Raw genomic sequence first — 18,324 nt, forward strand, 5'->3', positions numbered from 1 at the left:
AAGACTTAACATATACTTTCATTTAGTTTCAACTAATTTCAACACAATTAAGTACAAATGTGAAAGGTGAGTTTCCTAATTGACACATACAAATTAGACTTCCTTTTTTGAACATGCCAATGATTGCTGATAAGAAACATAAGCCACCACCTTTTGAAAATATATTGTAAATGACTACTTAGGAATAGAAATGATTATAACTAATACTATTGTGTCCTTCATTCTGTGTACTTTAGTACTTGGAGTTAACAATACAAGACCATTGCAAAAACTAATATATCATAATAAAAGCAAGCCCGGACCAAAGATGAATGTGAATGAATTCCTATTTAGTGAGTTATTTTATCATCTCAAAAAAACTAAAACTAATAGAGTAATATTCAAATGAAATGGATCACTAACAACCAATGAACATTTCACTAACATTAATCATATTTCAAATATTTTCTCCAGAGAAAGTCAACCTGTTTACTCTGAGTATAAGTTTAACAGGCATGATGAAGGATTTTCTAAAAAGGCAATATCCAACTCCACTCCTTAAAAGCCATACGCACATTTGGCCCAAGTAAACATCATTGAATTCGTCAAAACAAATAACAAAAGCCTGCTTGGGACTTCAACTTATTTTATAAATCTAAGTACTCAACCTAAAACCTAAGCGTTATTAAAACTTGCCTCAGGACTTGAACCCTCTCTCTCTGGGGGAAGACACACTCAGTGAACCACTGGGCCATTTGACTCTTGGAGGTTATCCACTCACTGGTCATACTTGGTCTCTCCTTCTTGACTGCAAACACACACAAAAAATGACATTGTCACATCAACAAACAGTATTGATCATATATACTTACAATTGCGATTTAGATTGAAAAATACTTTACAACTATTTTGATGTTTCCAAATATACATCTACACTGTGTTACTAATAATGGGGGAATCAAAACATTAGTAGAGAGAACCTTACTAGACCTTTGTCATTACTTTTCAAGAAATTCTTACTATTGACACACTGTGTCGGCACTGTAATGAAACCGTGTTGGTCACTCATTAGTGACCCCTGCAGTAGTTATAAAATCATTGCAGGTGAAATAAATCCTTGTTTTTTTTATTCCAAACGGAGTTGATAAGTAAAATAGATCAAATTTGAGTTGAAATTTTTAACTTATGTCCACATTTTTGTTAACTGTTAAATCATATGAAATAAAAGTGATTTCGTTTTGCGTCACACGATCAAAGTGATTCCACACTGGGGAAAACTTCTTAGAACGACTTGTTCCTTTGAGAAATATATCATAATTACGCAAAAGCCATCCAACAGACCTACGACACTTTGATACAGTTTATTTATTTATACTAAACACTTTGGCCAAACGATACATTTCCTGACCGGTCACGTGATTCTTCTTAAAGCTATACACGCCCTACTTCCGGCTTTCACTCTTGAACTCTCGGCACAGTGCTGACGCACCAGTGTCGATCGTCCCATCATTACCAGCAAAACCTTCTTTAGCTTAGCCTAGCTAGCAGCTAGCAAAGTAACAAGTCCGGGTCGTCCAAGAACTCGTTGGACCTTTGCGCACTACTTTAGCTAAGCCTGGCAGCTATCAAAGGAACAAGCCGCCGAATGCTTGTTTATGCTTTAGCTTAGTTTAGCTAGCAGCTATCAAAGAAACAAGTCACCGAAGAACTCGTTGGAATTTTCCTGGCTAATTTAGCTTAGCCTAGCTAGCAGCTATTGAAGGGAAAAGTCACCGAAGAGCGTGTTTATGCTTTATCTTAGCTTATCTTAGCTAACAGCTATCAAAGAAACAAGTCCTCAAGTCGTCGAAGAACCCATTTAAAGCTTTGCGGCCTGCTTTAGCTTAGCTTATTTTAGCTAGCAGCTATCAACAAAGGCGCCGCCATCATCAGAATCCACGCGTGGAAATGTCCGCAAGAACGAAACGGCCAAAGTTCCAGAAGGAACTTTTTGACCTCAAAGGATATAGACTAGAAGGTGGGTTGACTTTTTATTTCCATTAATTCCCTGAATGTTTAATGGAAAATACCTTTAAGGCTTAAATGTATTCTATTGACGTAAAATTATTATAGCGTTCGTACTTTTTCACGAATTCGCACTAGCGCCGTTCGAAGAAAGACGTAATAAATACTATTTCTATTTTAATGTGACCACTTGTTGAAGGAAGAGCACTCGGTCTTCCTTCTCGGGTTCGATTAATTTCGGATGTGGAAGATGTTGGTTGTCCAAATAGTGAAGTGACTTCGAAGCTTTTATTACAGAATATTCTGGGCACAGGTGATCCACAGGCAAGGCTGTCGTCCACAAATGCACCGAGACAGATAACTTACATTCACCTGTATTCTCTCGAGTGGGTGGAAGCGAAACCGAACAGGGATGGGTTTTTCCCTTACTTCATACATTCATACAGTAAGCTATTTGTTATGAACCGGCAAATAGAAGATAACGACTATGTTGTAAATCTTCAAGGACACATCTGGCTACAGGACAGAGCTCTACTAAGGGGAAGCTTGAGACTCATGGAGTCATGACAATAAAAAAATCACGTTTCAATATGAGACCCACTTCACACTCTAGGATGGAAAGAATGAGTCTCAACGTGTTTATCCTTTAACAACGGCAGAAAAACGTAGCTTTCCTTTTATTGTATCCTTATCACAATGTATTTTTCTTGATTACGCAAAGCGCGAGCGCCCCCCAGAGGCATTGAAGAGTCATTCCTGCTACTCGCCCTCCATTTTTGGCTACATGCTTGAGTAACATAACACTTACTTACATGCTGTAAATTTAAAATGCAAAAAAATGAAGATTCAGATGCACTAAACAACAACAAGAGCAGCGTTTAAACAAAGGTGTCAAAGTTGCGGCCCGAGGGCCAAATCTCGCCCGCTGCCACTCCGTGGTGCGGCCTGCTGTAATTATAAATAAATTGAATATGTACTCTTTACCCACTTTTTTTCTAGAAAAAAGAACAAAAAAATTTAATTAAAAAATCTAATATTGAGTTTTTATGTTTTCTTTTAATAAAAATAGCATAAAAAATGTAAAAAAAAAAGTGATTTAAACGATATTGCTTTTTGAATTTAATTTTAATTTATTTTTCTCTATGAAAAACCACAAAAAAGGAAATATTATATATATATATATTAAATAAAAATCCCCAAATAATGATAGACTAGCTACTGAATAAAAGATAATGGTTTTTTAATGCCTCCCCTTTGGTTAAAGCAGGGGCATTGAAGAGTCATTCCTGATACTCGCCCTCCATTTTTGGCTACATGCTTGAGTAACATAACACTTACTTACATGCTGTAATTTGAAAATGTAAAAACTGAAGATGGAGATGCACTAAACAACAACGAGAGTAGCGTTAAAACAAATGTGTCAAAGTTGTGGCCCGAGGGCCAAATCTGGCCGCTGCCACTCCGTGGTGCGGCCTGCTGTAATTATAAATAAATTGAATATGTACTCTTTTACCCACTATTTTTTTTCTAGAAAAAAACATTTTTTATTGAAAAATCTAAGTTTTTTTGTTTTGTTTTAATAAAAATAAAATATACAAATAACAAAAATGTAAAAGTGATTTGAACCATTTTGCTTTTTTAATTTAATTTTAATTTATTTTCTCTATGAAAAACCACAAAAAAGGAAATATTTGGTTTTTTTAAATAAAAATCCCCCAAATAATGATAGACTAGCTACTGAATAAAAGATAATGCTTGTTTTAAATGCCTCCCCTTTGGTGAAAGCATTGTAACTGAATTAAAATCTTAAACATAAAAGAGAATGTTTTCAATTAAAAGGCTCCCAAAAAGATTTGGGCAAATTTTAAGGGCCTACCATCACCTGTGAAGATACTTTACCCCCCATTAGTCCTTTTCTTTGTAAAAATACACCCCAAAAACAGTTTTAAACACATTTGGCTGTTGATGAGAATACTACAGTGGTAAGTACTGCATGGTGACGAAATGAATGTGTGGCGCCCTCTTCCGTTTGGTTTCATTTCTGTGAACAAGAAATTCAGTAATTTTAATTGGAAAATGTTTAATCATTTATCTTCGTGTCTTTGCAGGGTTCCCTCAACAAAAAATGAGAGATGAGCAAATTCCAATAAAAAAGGAGGAAGATCATTTCACCTGGTCACCAGGTGAGACAGTGAAAGGGGATGTTCTGGGCTTGGCCAGTGGAGGGGTGGAGCCTGCAAACGCCTCAGCATGGCCCCAAATTAAAGAGGAGGAGCCAGAGTTCTCTCAACAGTGCAAAAGAGAAGAGCAACCTCCAATCAAAAATGAGGAATGTATCAAATGGTCAAGTGGTGAGCCTTTCAAGAGTGAAGATGATCTGGGCGTGGCCAGCGTAGGGGTGGAGCTTCTGAGTGGCAGCTCAACAGAAGGATGGCAAGCAGAAAGTTCAATTTCTCCTTTATCAGATGGCGACGACCTGCTTAATGATGATGATGTTAAGAAAAATCCCAGCGGCGACAAACTCTGCAAATGCTTTCAGTGTTGGAAATTTTTTGGGAAAAAGTCTTCTTTGAAAACACATATGAGGAGCCACACTGGGGAGAAACCCTTATCTTGTACAGTTTGTGGTAAAACATTTACACACAAGGGAAAATTTAAAATACACACAAGAACCCACATGGGTGACAAACCATTTTCATGCTCAGTTTGTGGTCAAACATTCACACGGAAGGGACACTTAATTAGTCATGCAAGAACACACACTTGTGAAAAACCATTTTCTTGTTCAGTTTGCGGTCAAACATTCACACGCAAGGAAAGCTTAAAAACGCACACAAGAAACCACACTGGTGAAAAACCATTTTCGTGTTCAGTTTGTGGTAAAACTTTCACACGCAAGGAAATCTTAAAAACGCACACAAGAACCCACACTGGTGAAAAACCATTTTTATGTTCAGTTTGTGGTAAAGCCTTTTCTCAAAAGCAAGATTTACAAAAACACACAAGAACCCACACTGGTGAAAAACCATTTTCGTGCTCAGTTTGTGGTAAAGCATTTACAGAAAAAGGAACGTTAAAAACCCACATAAGAATTCACACTGCTGAAAAACCATTTTCGTGTTCAGTTTGTGGTCGAAGATTCACACACAAGGAAAGCTTAAAACCCCACATAAGAATCCACACTGGTGAAAAACCATTTTCGTGTTCAGTTTGTGGTCAAAGATTTACACCGAAGGAAAACTTAAAAACCCACACAAGAACCCACACTGGTGAAAAAACATTTTCGTGTTCAGTTTGTGGTACAGCCTTTTCTCAAAAGCAAGATTTACTAATACACACAAGAACCAACACTGGCAAAAAACATTTTCCTGCTCAGTTTGTGGTCGAACATTTTCCCAAAGGAGAAGCTTAAAAGAACACTTACCACCCCCGGCAAACAATGTTTTCCTGCTCAGTCTGTGGCCACAGATTTGCTGCAACAGCCCAATTAAAAAGCTACACAATTCAAAAACCTTTTCCAGGCACAGTCAATGTTCCAACATTTTCACAGAAGGGAACTTGAAAAGAAGACAACCCGCAGTGGCGAAAAGCCCTTTCTTTGCTCAATTTGTGGTTCAACACATTGGTTAAAATACTTAATAATACTACGTTTGTTGCCAAGGATTTATTCATAAGACTTAAAAGACACGTGTGTGTGTGTATGTTATCTATTAATTGGCAAAAATGACGAGAATCCCTCGTGTCATATTTTAATCATGTTGATAAAATTAGTCTGCTGTGAATTTGTCTGTTTGAAAAAGAGAAAAACAAGTCAAATGTTGTTTTATTTCATTTATTCTTCAGAATGTTCTTTTAGCTTTGTAAACTACATTATTTTCCCTTTTTTAACTGTAAGAACTGACTTTGGGTTCATTTTGGAGTACAGTGGTACCTCGACATACGAGCTTAATCCGTTCCGCAACTGAGCTCGTATGACGAGATTCTCGTAACTCGAGCGGAAGTTTCCCATTGAAATGAATGGGAAACAAATTAATTCGTTCCAACTCTCTGAAAAAAACACCAAAAACACGATATTGGATTGGAAAAAACGTTTTATTTCTTATAATTCGCCATATATTGACAAAGTAATAAATAACGAGTGGTTTGATAGTAATAATGTGTTTAATAGGAGTAAAATTAGACACATTTCGCGGAGGGTAGAGACAGCGGCATACACGAAGGCGGGGGAGGGGCTGTTCGGGGGGACTTTCTCCACGGCACTCGTGAACGAACAAACACATTTAAATTAACTTGGATAACTAAAAAACAGACACTCAATGTTTAATGTAACCTCAAACAAAACTAAATTCTAAATTTGTTGTAATCTTTTTTACCTTACGTAGTTCTACGGGTTGACACCACCTGGCCGCTCCGCCGAAGTCTTCAAAACGAACGCATCAAGAGTTGTTTGTTTTTGTCTACCCTTCAAAATATTTCGCTAATGTCGCATACAAATGTCATCATAATACGATGATGTGTGACCACTTGCCAGTTTGTCAGGGTGAATCGTTTCTATAAAATCCGAAACCTCTTGCCACTTCGCGAGCATGTCTTTGATATCTTTTGTAGCCGCCTCTTCCACCGCCTCCTCGCTACTAAGTTCCGGCAACAAATGTTCACGCTCCTGTAGGTCGATTAAATCCTGTGTCATGAGTTCTTCGTGGTACTCGGCGATTAGGTCATTCACATCTGCCTCATCAAGTGCTCTTTCCAAAATTCACGAAGGGTTAGCTCTGTGTCATCTGTCACATCGAAGCATTTCTTGAATAAATTGTACACCAGTAGTGGCTTAATTTTACAGTCACCGCTGGCATTAGCACACAACGCTAGCGTTAAGCGGTCTTTCATAGGTTTGTGTCCCGGTAATGCCTTCTCTTCTGCCACGATGAATGTCCGCCTGGGCATTTTTTTCCAAAAAAGACCAGTTTCATCGCAGTTGAAAACTTGCTGGGGGTGTAATTTTCCTGGGCGATAATCAAGGCAAATGTCTTGATAAATTCCACCGCAGCTTTCGAATTGCAACTCGCCGCTTCTCCGTGTCGGACTACAGAGTGTATTCCAGATCGTTTTTTAAATTTTTCGAACCAGCCATGACTCGCTTTAAATGTTTGTGAAGTTGTTGAAGGCTGTCCTATCGTTGATATCAAATCTATGTAAATTCGGCTGGCTTTTTCACAAATGGTAGACTCGGCCAGGCTATCTCCTGCTAATTGTTTATCTTTTATCCACACTAAAAGAAGGTTCTCCATCTCGTCGTGAATGTCACTGCGCCGGTGGGAAATGATAGATAGTCCTTTGGTAAGCCTCTTCTCCTTAATTGCGTCCCTCTGCTTAAGGATGTAGGATATGGTTGACGTATTCCTCTCGTATTGCCGAGCGAGCTCGGTAACACGTACCCCACGCTCATGTTTTTCAATTATTTCGCGTTTCATGTCCATTATCAACGGTCGCCTTTTCTTAGCAAAACTTTGCCGATCCATAGTAATACGTATTGTTTACCTCGTATGTAAATGTAGACCAAGTGGGGGGGAAAACGGGTGTGGAAATGCAAAGTCCGCCCACCAGTGCTCGTAGACATATTTTATACACGAAAGAGATGCAAAAAAATAATAATGCCATGGCCACCTGGCTTGGTCGCATCACGAAATTTTGACCGCATCACGGGCGAATTATTCGATCGAAATTTCCCCCGTAAGACGAGCATTTTGTATGACGAGCGGTCGTATGACGAGGTACCACTGTAGTTCTTTTCGCTTTTTATATTTATCCAAACTGATTTGATTTGTATGTAAATAGACCTGGCAGTCGGTATATGAACTCAAATGTGAATTGTTTTTATTTTTATTTTATTCTAATGTTGAACAAACAGATAATACTCAATATTCTTATGTATAATCATTAGTATGAAAAAAATATTGATGGCTTGAAACTTATCGTTGTGATTGTCCATTGCTTTCCCCTTTGGTCGCCTCCCCTATGTGTCACCCACCTGTTTTCCATGTCTCGTTAACCCATGCCTTACTGCGTCTTGCGGCTTTTCGTTCATTTTAATTTTTTGTGTGCATTTTTTTTATTTTGGGCTCCTGTTTTCAGTTTGCTTTTTGTGTTTTTAATTAAAACTCTATGTATACTGTAATGATTGTTTATGACTTTCCATGACAATGCACTCGTAACAGAACTAACAAATTTAAATTAACTTGGATTAATATATACAGACACTCAAACATATGTTTAATGTAACTTTACACAAAACTGAATTCTATTTGTTTTTTTTGTTTTTTTACCTTTGTTCTCCGGGCTAGCTGTTTGCCACGCCTACACCCTCACGTTCACTATCGATGGGCTGTTTGCTGTTGTATTCCCTTCAAAATTCTGAAAATGATGGACACAAATGTCCTCACAATAGGATAATGCACGACCACTTGCCAACGATAAGTATTCTTGAATGAGCGATCGCGGGAGCTAACAGGCTAAGGAAGGAAAAACAGGAAATGCAACAGCTCAGCCTACCCACATATTGATTGTGGGTAATGAAGTTTTATTCTGAGAAAGGGTGCCATTGGCTATCGGTGTTGTGTGCACGAGTGTACTTCATTGCCCAGAAAGCCCTCTTTTGGCCCGCGCATGCGTGTTTTCTGGTCCATGTGTAGGAGAAACTCGTGTGAAGAAATCGTTCAGTGCTCGTAGATATCTGTTATACACGAAAGAGATGCGGCAAAAAAGACAGTGCGCTACAATGATAAACATCCTCTCATGTCATGGCCACCTGGCTTTTCCGCATCTCGAAATTTTTCTCGTATCTAGAGTATCTCGTAGGTAGAGCTGCTCGCATGTAGAGGTACAACTGTACTAAAATTAAAATTAAACAAATTTATTCCTGACCACGAGAGCGGTACCTAAATAAGAGACTGATTCCTGCGAGTTCAAACCGTTTCAATGAAGAACTACAGTGGTACCTCGAGATACGAGCTTAATCCGTTCCGTGACTGAGCTCGTATGACAAGTTACTCGTAACTCGAGGTAAAGTTTCCCATTGAAATGAATGGGAAACAAATTAATTCGTTCCAACTCTCTGAAAAAAACACCAGAAACAGGATATTGGATTGAAAAAAAAGTTTTATTTCTTATAATTCGCCATATATTGACAAAGTAATAAATAACGAGTGGTTTAATAGAAATAAAGTTTTTAATCTAACTAAAATTGGGCAGATTTCGCCGAGGGGAGAGGGGCACAAAAGGGGCGGGGGGCTTCGTTTTTTTTCTTCCACACAACGCACTCGTAAACGGAACAAACACTCCACCCTCACGTTCGCTATCGATGGGCTGTTTGCTGTCGTACTATTCCCTTCAAAATATTCCGAAAATGATGCACACAAATGTCCTCACAATCGAATAACGCACGACCACTTGCCAACGAGCAGCAGTCTTTTATCAGCGATCGCGCCGCTGCTCATGTTGTTGTTCTTCTTCTTCTTCTTTTTCACCTCAGGCGCCTGAGGATTACCCTCAGCAGCGCTAGGGCTGCCACTGGAACACGGATAAGTTCATCCAGGGAGTTGCCCAAGCCGCGATGGTAGCGTTCGGTCATTAAGGCCGGACAGCGGAGCCATAAGTGTTCAGACGACTCTGTTTCCTCGTCGCACAGGCGGCAGCGATCCGAGTCGGATTTCCCCACAAGGTGGAGCCAACGGCGGAGCAGGGGGTGGTGTCCACTGCGGAAACGAATCAGGTCTGTGCGGTCTCCTTTCGATAGGGCAAGTTCTTCCTCTGTGACTTTTGTAGTGTAGGTCTGCAGAAGGCGGGGGTGGGAGAGGGGGGGGGAGCGATCTTCACGTTGGATGATGGCACGTCTTGTGGCTGCGTCCGGGGGGGTATTGGTTTGGTCATCTAACGAGCCAAGTTTAGCTAGGGCATCAGCCAGGTCGTTTCCGCATATGTTGCAGTGGCCCGGGATCCACAGTAGCTGCAGTCGCTTAGGCGGAGGGAAAAGGGCGATGTCACCCTGAAGTCTCCGAATGGCGGGGTCTTGCGTATGGGGGTTTCCCATGGCTTGGACCAGCGATTTGCAGTCACTGAGGATAATTGATGTCTGCCAGTCTGCTGTTTCCCTCAGCCAGGAGAGTGCCTCGGTCAGTGCCACTTTTTCAGAGTGGTAGGAGCTGCTGCGGCTGCCAGTGGCACCATGCCATTGGTGGATGATTGCACTCTCCTTAATGACGACAAAACCTGCACCACCGTCCGCAGTGCCTTCTTTGGTGGATCCATCTGTGAAGATCTGTAGGTCCGGTTTGCCCATGCTTCTGATGAGCTCTTCTGCCTTATCTCTTTGGGTGATGGTCGGCATGTGTTTAGAGACTGCGGTAAAGGCGGTTTGGATGGGGGGGGGGTAATAGCCAGGGTGGGCAGGGATGGGAAGAGTATGTGCAAGGGGTATGGAGTTCGAGAGCGGTAAGACGGGGAAGGGTCGATGATCGCCAGTCTGGCTTCTTTTGCAAACGCATTTTAACGTTTTCATGGAGGAGGCGGTGTCGGGGATCAGAAGGAGGCAGCTGGTTCCAGGCATCCGCCTTAAGAAGTGCTTGTAACTTGAGGCGGGATGAGAGGGGTGTGAGATGTGCCTCATGTAGGACTGCTTCGGTGGGGGTAGACCTGAGGTGGTGGGTTATGGCGCGGGCTGCTTCCAGTTGGGCGGTTTCAAGGGATTTGAGGTGAGTTTGGGCCAGCCAGGGGGCCCATGCCGGTGCTGCGTACTCCGCAAGACTTCTCTGGGTGGCAATATACACCGTTCTAAGGTCGTTTGGTTGCCAACCCCAGGATGTGCCACTGAGTTTGCGGAGGAGGTTCGTTCTTTTGGACATGGTTTGGCGGACCTTTTTCGCTTGCTCTGCAAACGTGAGTTGTCGGTCAAAAGATACGCCAAGAAAAGTGGGGGTGGGGTTATGCTTCATGTTGTTGTTGTTGTTGGGCCACCTCAGGCGCTTGAGGATTACCCTCAGCAGCGCTAGAGCTGTCACTGGAACGCGGATTAGTTCATCCAGGGGGTAGCCGGAGGTGTGGGGCAGTGCGAATATCTCCGGCTGGATGAAAAACGTAGGGCGCCACGTTCCTGGGTGGCAGCTCTGGGTGGTTTTGTTGGATTCGCATGGGAGCTTCGGGGGCGCTGGCTAGCGGCTCCTTTTAGCTTGTAGCATCTGTGTTCGCATCCCCTCGAACGGCGCCTAGTGCCATTGCCTGTCGGCGTTGTGCGCACGAGTATACTTCATTACCCAGAAAGCCCTCTTTTCACCACGCATGCGCGTTGTGCGTTTCCTGGTCTGAATAGCTCATCCGGTGCTCGTAAATATTGTTATACACGAAAGATATGCCAAAAAAAATGCCATGGCAACCTGGCTTGGTCGCATCACGAAACTTTGACCGCATCACGGGCGAATTATTCGATCGAAATTTCCCCCGTAAGACGAGCATTCCGTAAGACGAGCATTCCGTATGACGAACGGTCGTATGACGAGGTACCACTGTACTTCTCCCGTGATGCCAATCGGCGAAACAGCAACAGCACCATTATCATGGACGATTTGTTTTGCGCATGCGCGTTTTGCGTCGCCTCCTTTTGAGACGCGATCTTCAAGTGATTTATGTTTAATTTAAATTTCAATTTAATTCAAACCTGCGCAATAATTTTTGCTAAAACCATGTTAGACCATTTGAACAGTGGTGTGCCGTCAGGGCCTTCAAGGCCTTCTCTGCTGGCCTAAGAATTATCTGAATCACAGACTGATGTTAATTATAGTTTGTCCATGAATACTTAAAAAATGCTTACAAAACATATAGAAACATCCCATAATAAATCCAACATTAAGCATGCTTTGCAACCAACTTAATCCTATAATTTGTCGCCGCCGCCATCCCTGAAAAGGGCTTATTGGCGATTTCAGAAATCGATTTCAAATTTCCAAATCCTTTTCCACCTTGATATCTGATCGATAGATTATATCTTGGTGGCCAGCCAATCAAAAACACAAGAAGACAGACAACCATTCACGCTCACACTCATACTGAGGAGTAATTTAGAGTGTCCAATCACCCTACCATGTCTTTGGAATGTGGGAGGGGAAACCAGAGTACCCGGAGAAAACCCACACTCGTCACTATAAAAAGGTACATTTTTAAGAAATAAAGCCTTTCTATAAATGGTCATTTTTAAAGAAACTAATGCTTTAGTATACATGGACTTTTTTTAAAGCCTTACTATGCAAAGTCTATGTATGTCTTGTAACTTTTGAAATGTACTCTTTCCATTTGAAAACTGATTTCTACTCCTTGGACTAACGTTGAACTTGTGCAGACTCCCACCTAAGCAACTGTTAGAATTATTATGGAATATTCTATATGTGTTGTAAGCATTTTTCAATAAGTAATAAGGCTATAAACCAATTCACGAACCATGGACACTTTTCCTCCACATCGTCTCCTCAAGGCCCCACAGCTCGAGGACACATTGTTTTCACACACGCTTTTCGGCAGAACACAACGGGACTGTTTTGACGGGACTCCAGCAGAAGATGGCGATAATCGCATTATTGTTTGAAAATACGGCTTTGCTTTGTTTACCTTGAAAGCATTCCTCACACTGTTGTTTTCTAACCAGCGAGGGTGTTATTGTACTGATTACATAACCATGTTTTTCGAGTGTCGCGATTAAATACAATGATTCAGTTACTGCAATTCAGAATGCACTGGGGGCTAAGACGACGTCACAGCGCATTTTCCTTGCAAGTTGTAAGCAGAGTTTGTTGAAAGATGTTTTTCCTTTTTTAATTAAATATTACTAATAATGATTTAAAAGGTTTGAATCATTATTCCAACATTTGGTCCTTCGAGTAGCCGGGGTCAACAAACCGATAGGGAATCCAGACGCTGCGGTTTAATATCTGGAGTGACCGTGCACGGCGAAAATCCCTTTTCCAGGCTGGACTATTTCTCAGCAGCGCCTGTTTTCTAATCGGTTGACGACTATCCTCTTGGTAAGCATCTTTCGACATTTCTGCCGAGCCCGCGTGTGATGGCTGCATATTGAGACGGGTTCCGAGTGCGCGAAGGGCATCACACGCGAAGGCCTTATTTTGAGAAGTAAGGCTCGCGTCCTGGGGATTAGCGATTTTAAAACCCTGGGTATACTAGTCGATGCCAGGTAACGAGACAGAGCATGAGTCTATAAAACTTGGGGCAGTTCGGGGTGTCCTGTACCGCGGTCCGGATAGGTACAAATATAACTCTGACAGTATATCAGGCTAGGGTATACATTTGTGTTGTGTGTTACGTGTGTCGTTCCGCGGAAAAAGAATTTGCTAACTGATAACTAAGCTTAATATGCATAAGATATTGATACTGCAGGATAAAATACGTGCTAAGCATGGGGGAAATCTTAACAAAATGGAGCAGGAGGGATATAATGATACCTATTATTGGTTTATGATACATGGGTTAAATCAGTTGATAACGTTGGGACTGGAAACACAGAGGCTGTGTTATTCCACAGAAAAGAGGACGGCTAGCCCGGTGGGGAAGAAGTGTGTTGTTGTCGTTAAAAAGGAGGGCCCCCTCCGACAAAAATGACCAGGTCGGGAGGGCCCGTGGGGGACATGGGGAGAAAACGCTATCTCCCCAGCCTGGGGCGCCGCCAATGAGTGATGTGTTTATTGAGCAATATCCCATGATCGAAGTTGCTAATACTAATGTGGGCAAGGAGCAGGCTCCTACTAAATTTGGATGTTCGAATCCAAAAGCTGATGGTGGCCCGTTGTGTCATGACGGTGGTAATTTGAATTTGTGAGTGCATGAACTGATTGATCGGGTTACGGGGAAGTTTAAAACAAAAGTTAATTATACCGTGATCAGCAGAGCTAAGCAGAGGGATGGTGAGCCTTTTGCAGAATATCAAATCAGGATGACGGCTTGTTTTAAGGCCAACAGCGGCCTCGCTGAAGACCACGCGGTGGGCAGCATTTATCAGGAGCAGCTAGAAAAATGGGTTGCATGCTCATTCAAATGTGTTGCATGCTCATTCAAATGTGTTGCATGCTCATTCAAATTAGACTTATATATATTACATATATCGCTTGATTGCCTGGACAAAAAGGTCTCTAAAAACAAGGCAGGCCTGCTCAAAATGATTTGAATGAGGATTTTGAACATGAGGATGTTGAGCAAATTTTAAACCAGATATCACATTCTTTGGGATTGAATTCAATTGGATTTTTTTGTGTGATGCTGAAAGTTGTAAAATGGCAATTAAAATGGTTATTTCAAAGAATGAAATGGCTTATTGTGGCTTATCCTGGTTTCGTTCCCGTCTGCTAGCGGGAATATTTTGGTTAACAGAAATACAAAACAGCAAATTAAATGTTTAGCGGGGTTGCCAAAACTGCGTTTTGGTCAGACTCTAAACTTGCCGAATAATGCTTTGATTGCGGGGGGAGCGCTCTGTTTTGATGCGGCTGAATATTACAATAATTGGCCTTGGGGGTGCTGAAGCAAACTTGAGGGCAGAAATGGGTTTTGCTATGATATAGTTGTGCTTGCAGCATATTGTAATTTAGTCTTCTCTAAAAAATAATTGCTCACAGGAGGCACAAGAGGGGAAGCATTGGGCACAAAGAAAAGAGAGCACTTAGGAATGTCAACATTGATAAGCTGCTTCTGCAGCGAGCGTGAAGGTCACAGTCAGCGGGTAAGGGCGCGCTTCCGTTTCAACATTTCAGAATAAGAACAAAACATGGTCTGCAAGGGATGCAGAGTTCCGCGATTATCTTCGCATTTATTTTTGGGATTTAATCAGAAATGTCTTTCAAGGTGATAGAAGATCTGTTTGGCTTTGGAATTGGGAATAATACTGTTATTATTGGTTTCTTTTTACTTTAATATAGGAGATTGGCTGGTTAAAGAAAAATGAATGGATTTTTTACAATATTATGGCATATTGGTTACAATTTGTGGGTCCTTTATTAAGCATTGAAAATTGTAATTAGGAAATGCCTAGTAAAAGGTGGATTTCACTAATTTAATTATTGTAGATTTTTCTTGTGGTAACAGGGAGCTATAGGAAATGGCTCTTATCTTAAGTAAACATAGTATGGGGTGATTTGCAATTTATGTCTTAGGTATTAAGGGTTATTTGGTTGTTAAAGAAATCAGACATGAAATTAACAATGCGGAAATGAGAAATTTCATGGCATTCGTCCAAATTGTTAGGTAAATTGAACCTGGCTGGGGTAGATAAGATAATTGGTTAAGGATAGGCATAGTTTCCCTAGAAGAAACATGGAGCGTCTTTAGGTGCACAAAAGACTTTCCTTGTTTGACCTGAAGGGGGCGTATGCTTTGCTATAGGTCATATTGATGACTATTGGGACGTTATTACTGTCTATTGCTTTAGGGGCATACAAATTAAGAATTTAGCCAAAACTTACTGCATTGCAATTATGGGGTTAATACAACTGAATGTTACGGTGATAACGATGGGCAATAACAAGCTTAGATAAAGGGGACTATCTACAACAAAGTCTGGTAGGGCCTTCCATGGTGTGAAACAAGTGAAATAATGTCTATGTTTTAAAAATAACACCAAATGTTGGAATAATGTCTATGTTTTAAAAATAACATCTCCAAATTATAAAATATCAACCTTGGAGAAATGCTTTAAGTAGATGGGTTGACTAGAATGGGCAAAATTCGATAACATTGAAAGGGGGTGTGTGTGTGTTTCAATGTGTCACAACTTTTCCGTTATTGAACAAATTTCTATTTTTAGATATGTGGCATGTGAATCTAATACATTAATTATCTAGTTTCTTCAGGCATCAATCTTGATGATTGGGGGAGCACTCTAAATTTCTTGATTATGAGTGCCAGCGTGGATGAGTGTCTGTCTTTTGTGTTTCAATTGGCTAGCCACCAAGATATATCAATATTCTAATATCAAGGTGGAATATTTCTGAAATCGCTGATAAGCCTTTCGAGGACGGCGGTGGCAGAGTAGGACAGAAACAAAAAGAAAAGAATTTCGCCAAATGAAATTTTTTGATTTCTGCAATGGGAAATTTTGGGAACCTGGGGGACTAAACAAAAACAAAAGACTTATCTGGGAGGGCTGCCATTTTGAGTCATGGTAAATTTCATGCCTCAAAAAAGGGGGAGGTTATATATTCAATCTATATGCAGATATATGGCAAAAACACGGGCGATTCCCCCTTATGTCAAGCTACAAAAGCTACATATCCATTTCAAAGGATACACATGGATTTTATAGAATATGTGTGGTACATAACAGTCCTAAAACAGATTGGGGAAACCTTGTTGCAGAAACTGGTCTAGATTGGCAAGCTTGGATGACACACGTGTGCGAAAAACCATCAGGCCTTCGATAAAATTAACCCATACGGTGGGGCATTACAAATCATAATTCAGACTGACAAATTAACTTGTGAATCTTTGTCTGACGTTTTTCCTAAGTCCATGGGTAAGAAGGTCGTCGGAGATGGAAACACCCGGATCCGCCATAGTAAAATTAAAATCTGAGATGACCAGAGAATTCATTTCTGCAACGGGGAGTTCCCAAACGGGAGGCGGTAAGAAATAATTGGTTATTGTTGATGGAAAATGCAGCTATTATAAATCAAACCTGTATCAAACCTGTATCAAACTTGTATAACATGTATGGGGGGCCGACCTCTCTTAAGAGTAGTACCCGCGCAAATTACCCCTGATTGTGTAAAGGAGATAATGCAAAGGACAAGCCTAACTTTTCAACACATGTCGCGTTTAATCATTTTACCTGCTTAGTCCTCACAGGGCACGGTCCGGCACTGGGAGCGATAAATGTGACGTGGTGTGCCCACGTCCTAAAACAGACTGCACCCCTGATTCCACGTTCTGACCTATGGTGGTGGTGGGGTCAAAACAAATTATACGACTCCTGCCAAAATGACAGCAGGACTTTGTGCCTTGGTCTCACTGCTATTACCAGTGTCTGTTTTTCCATCTACAGTAGAGGAGATACAATTGGCTGCACAGAAATCCGGTATGATGGCGGGCCCCTCGCGACGGCGTCGCATGGATGCGATTGGCATCCACGGGGCGTACGAGGATGAGTATAAGTTGGCTAATCAGATCGCAGCAGGTTGGGAGTATATTTTTCTTTTAATTACTCCAAACAAAAATGTTGATTGGATAAATTACCTGCATTACAATGTCCAAAAACTTGGAAATTATACTGAACAGGGATTTGTGGCGATAAAGGAACAACTGGCAGCCACTAGTCTGACGGCGTTCCAGGATCGTGCAGCGGTTGAAATGCTTCTTGAAGGAGCAGGGGGCGTATGCAACGTTTGAAAATGTTGCACTCAACAACACGCCCCCCACTGGGTCCCACACCAGGGCCAACGATGGCCTGCAGACCCTAAACCGCAAGATGAAAAAGCATCCTGGAGTAGAATAATGTCCGCTGACAGATTTGTGGCCTCACTAATAATGATTTGGCCTAATTTGTGGTAGCCCTTTTTGCTACGATTTTGACATTATGTGGGTGTTGTATTATTCCCTGCTTAAGATCTTTGATGAGCCGACTTATAACCACTGCGATTGCCCCTACAAATTCCAAATTGCATGAATTATATCTCCTACTGAAGTGCTGACACTAACAGTGAATTCCAGGAGCATGGTAATTACGAGGATGGATTGGACGAAAATGATCTTGTGTTCTGCTTTTCAGACCTGCCGAACGAGTAGAGCCTAAGCGGGTAAAATTAAAACAGCCAACGGTGATATCCCTCTCATTTTGAATTTGTCATAAAATGAATAACAAACATATAGTAAAAGGAGGGAATGTTAGAATTATTATGGAATATTCTATATGTGTTGTAAGCATTTTTCAATAAGTAATAAGGCTATAAACCAATTCACGAACCATGGACACTTTTCCTCCACATCGTCTCCTCAAGGCCCCACAGCTCGAGGACACATTGTTTTCACACACGCTTTTCGGCAGAACACAACGGGACTGTTTTGACGGGACTCCAGCAGAAGATGGCGATAATCGCATTATTGTTTGAAAATACGGCTTTGCTTTGTTTACCTTGAAAGCATTCCTCACACTGTTGTTTTCTAACCAGCGAGGGTGTTATTGTACTGATTACATAACCATGTTTTTCGAGTGTCGCGATTAAATACAATGATTCAGTTACTGCAATTCAGAATGCACTGGGGGCTAAGACGACGTCACAGCGCATTTTCCTTGCAAGTTGT

At 41.2% G+C, this 18,324-nt stretch overlaps 3 protein-coding genes across 3 annotated transcripts in view; 2 read left to right on the plus strand and 1 right to left on the minus strand.

Annotated features, from left to right (window-relative positions):
* LOC144065528 (uncharacterized) overlaps positions 1-18,324 on the plus strand; it is a 149,661-nt gene that overhangs the window by 127,064 nt on the left and 4,273 nt on the right. The gene's annotated exons all lie outside the window — the stretch shown is intronic.
* LOC144065517 (uncharacterized) overlaps positions 1-18,324 on the minus strand; it is a 145,037-nt gene that overhangs the window by 50,032 nt on the left and 76,681 nt on the right. The gene's annotated exons all lie outside the window — the stretch shown is intronic.
* Positions 1,428-8,158, plus strand: LOC144065602 (uncharacterized). Its single transcript, XM_077588590.1, has 2 exons — positions 1,428-1,996; positions 4,092-8,158. The coding sequence occupies exons 1-2, from the start codon at positions 1,927-1,929 to the stop codon at positions 5,393-5,395; spliced, it is 1,374 nt and encodes a 457-aa protein (XP_077444716.1). The 5' UTR covers positions 1,428-1,926; the 3' UTR covers positions 5,396-8,158.

The sequence above is a fragment of the Stigmatopora argus genome, chromosome 20 (genome assembly GCF_051989625.1).
Source record: "Stigmatopora argus isolate UIUO_Sarg chromosome 20, RoL_Sarg_1.0, whole genome shotgun sequence".
Lineage (NCBI taxonomy): Eukaryota > Metazoa > Chordata > Actinopteri > Syngnathiformes > Syngnathidae > Stigmatopora > Stigmatopora argus.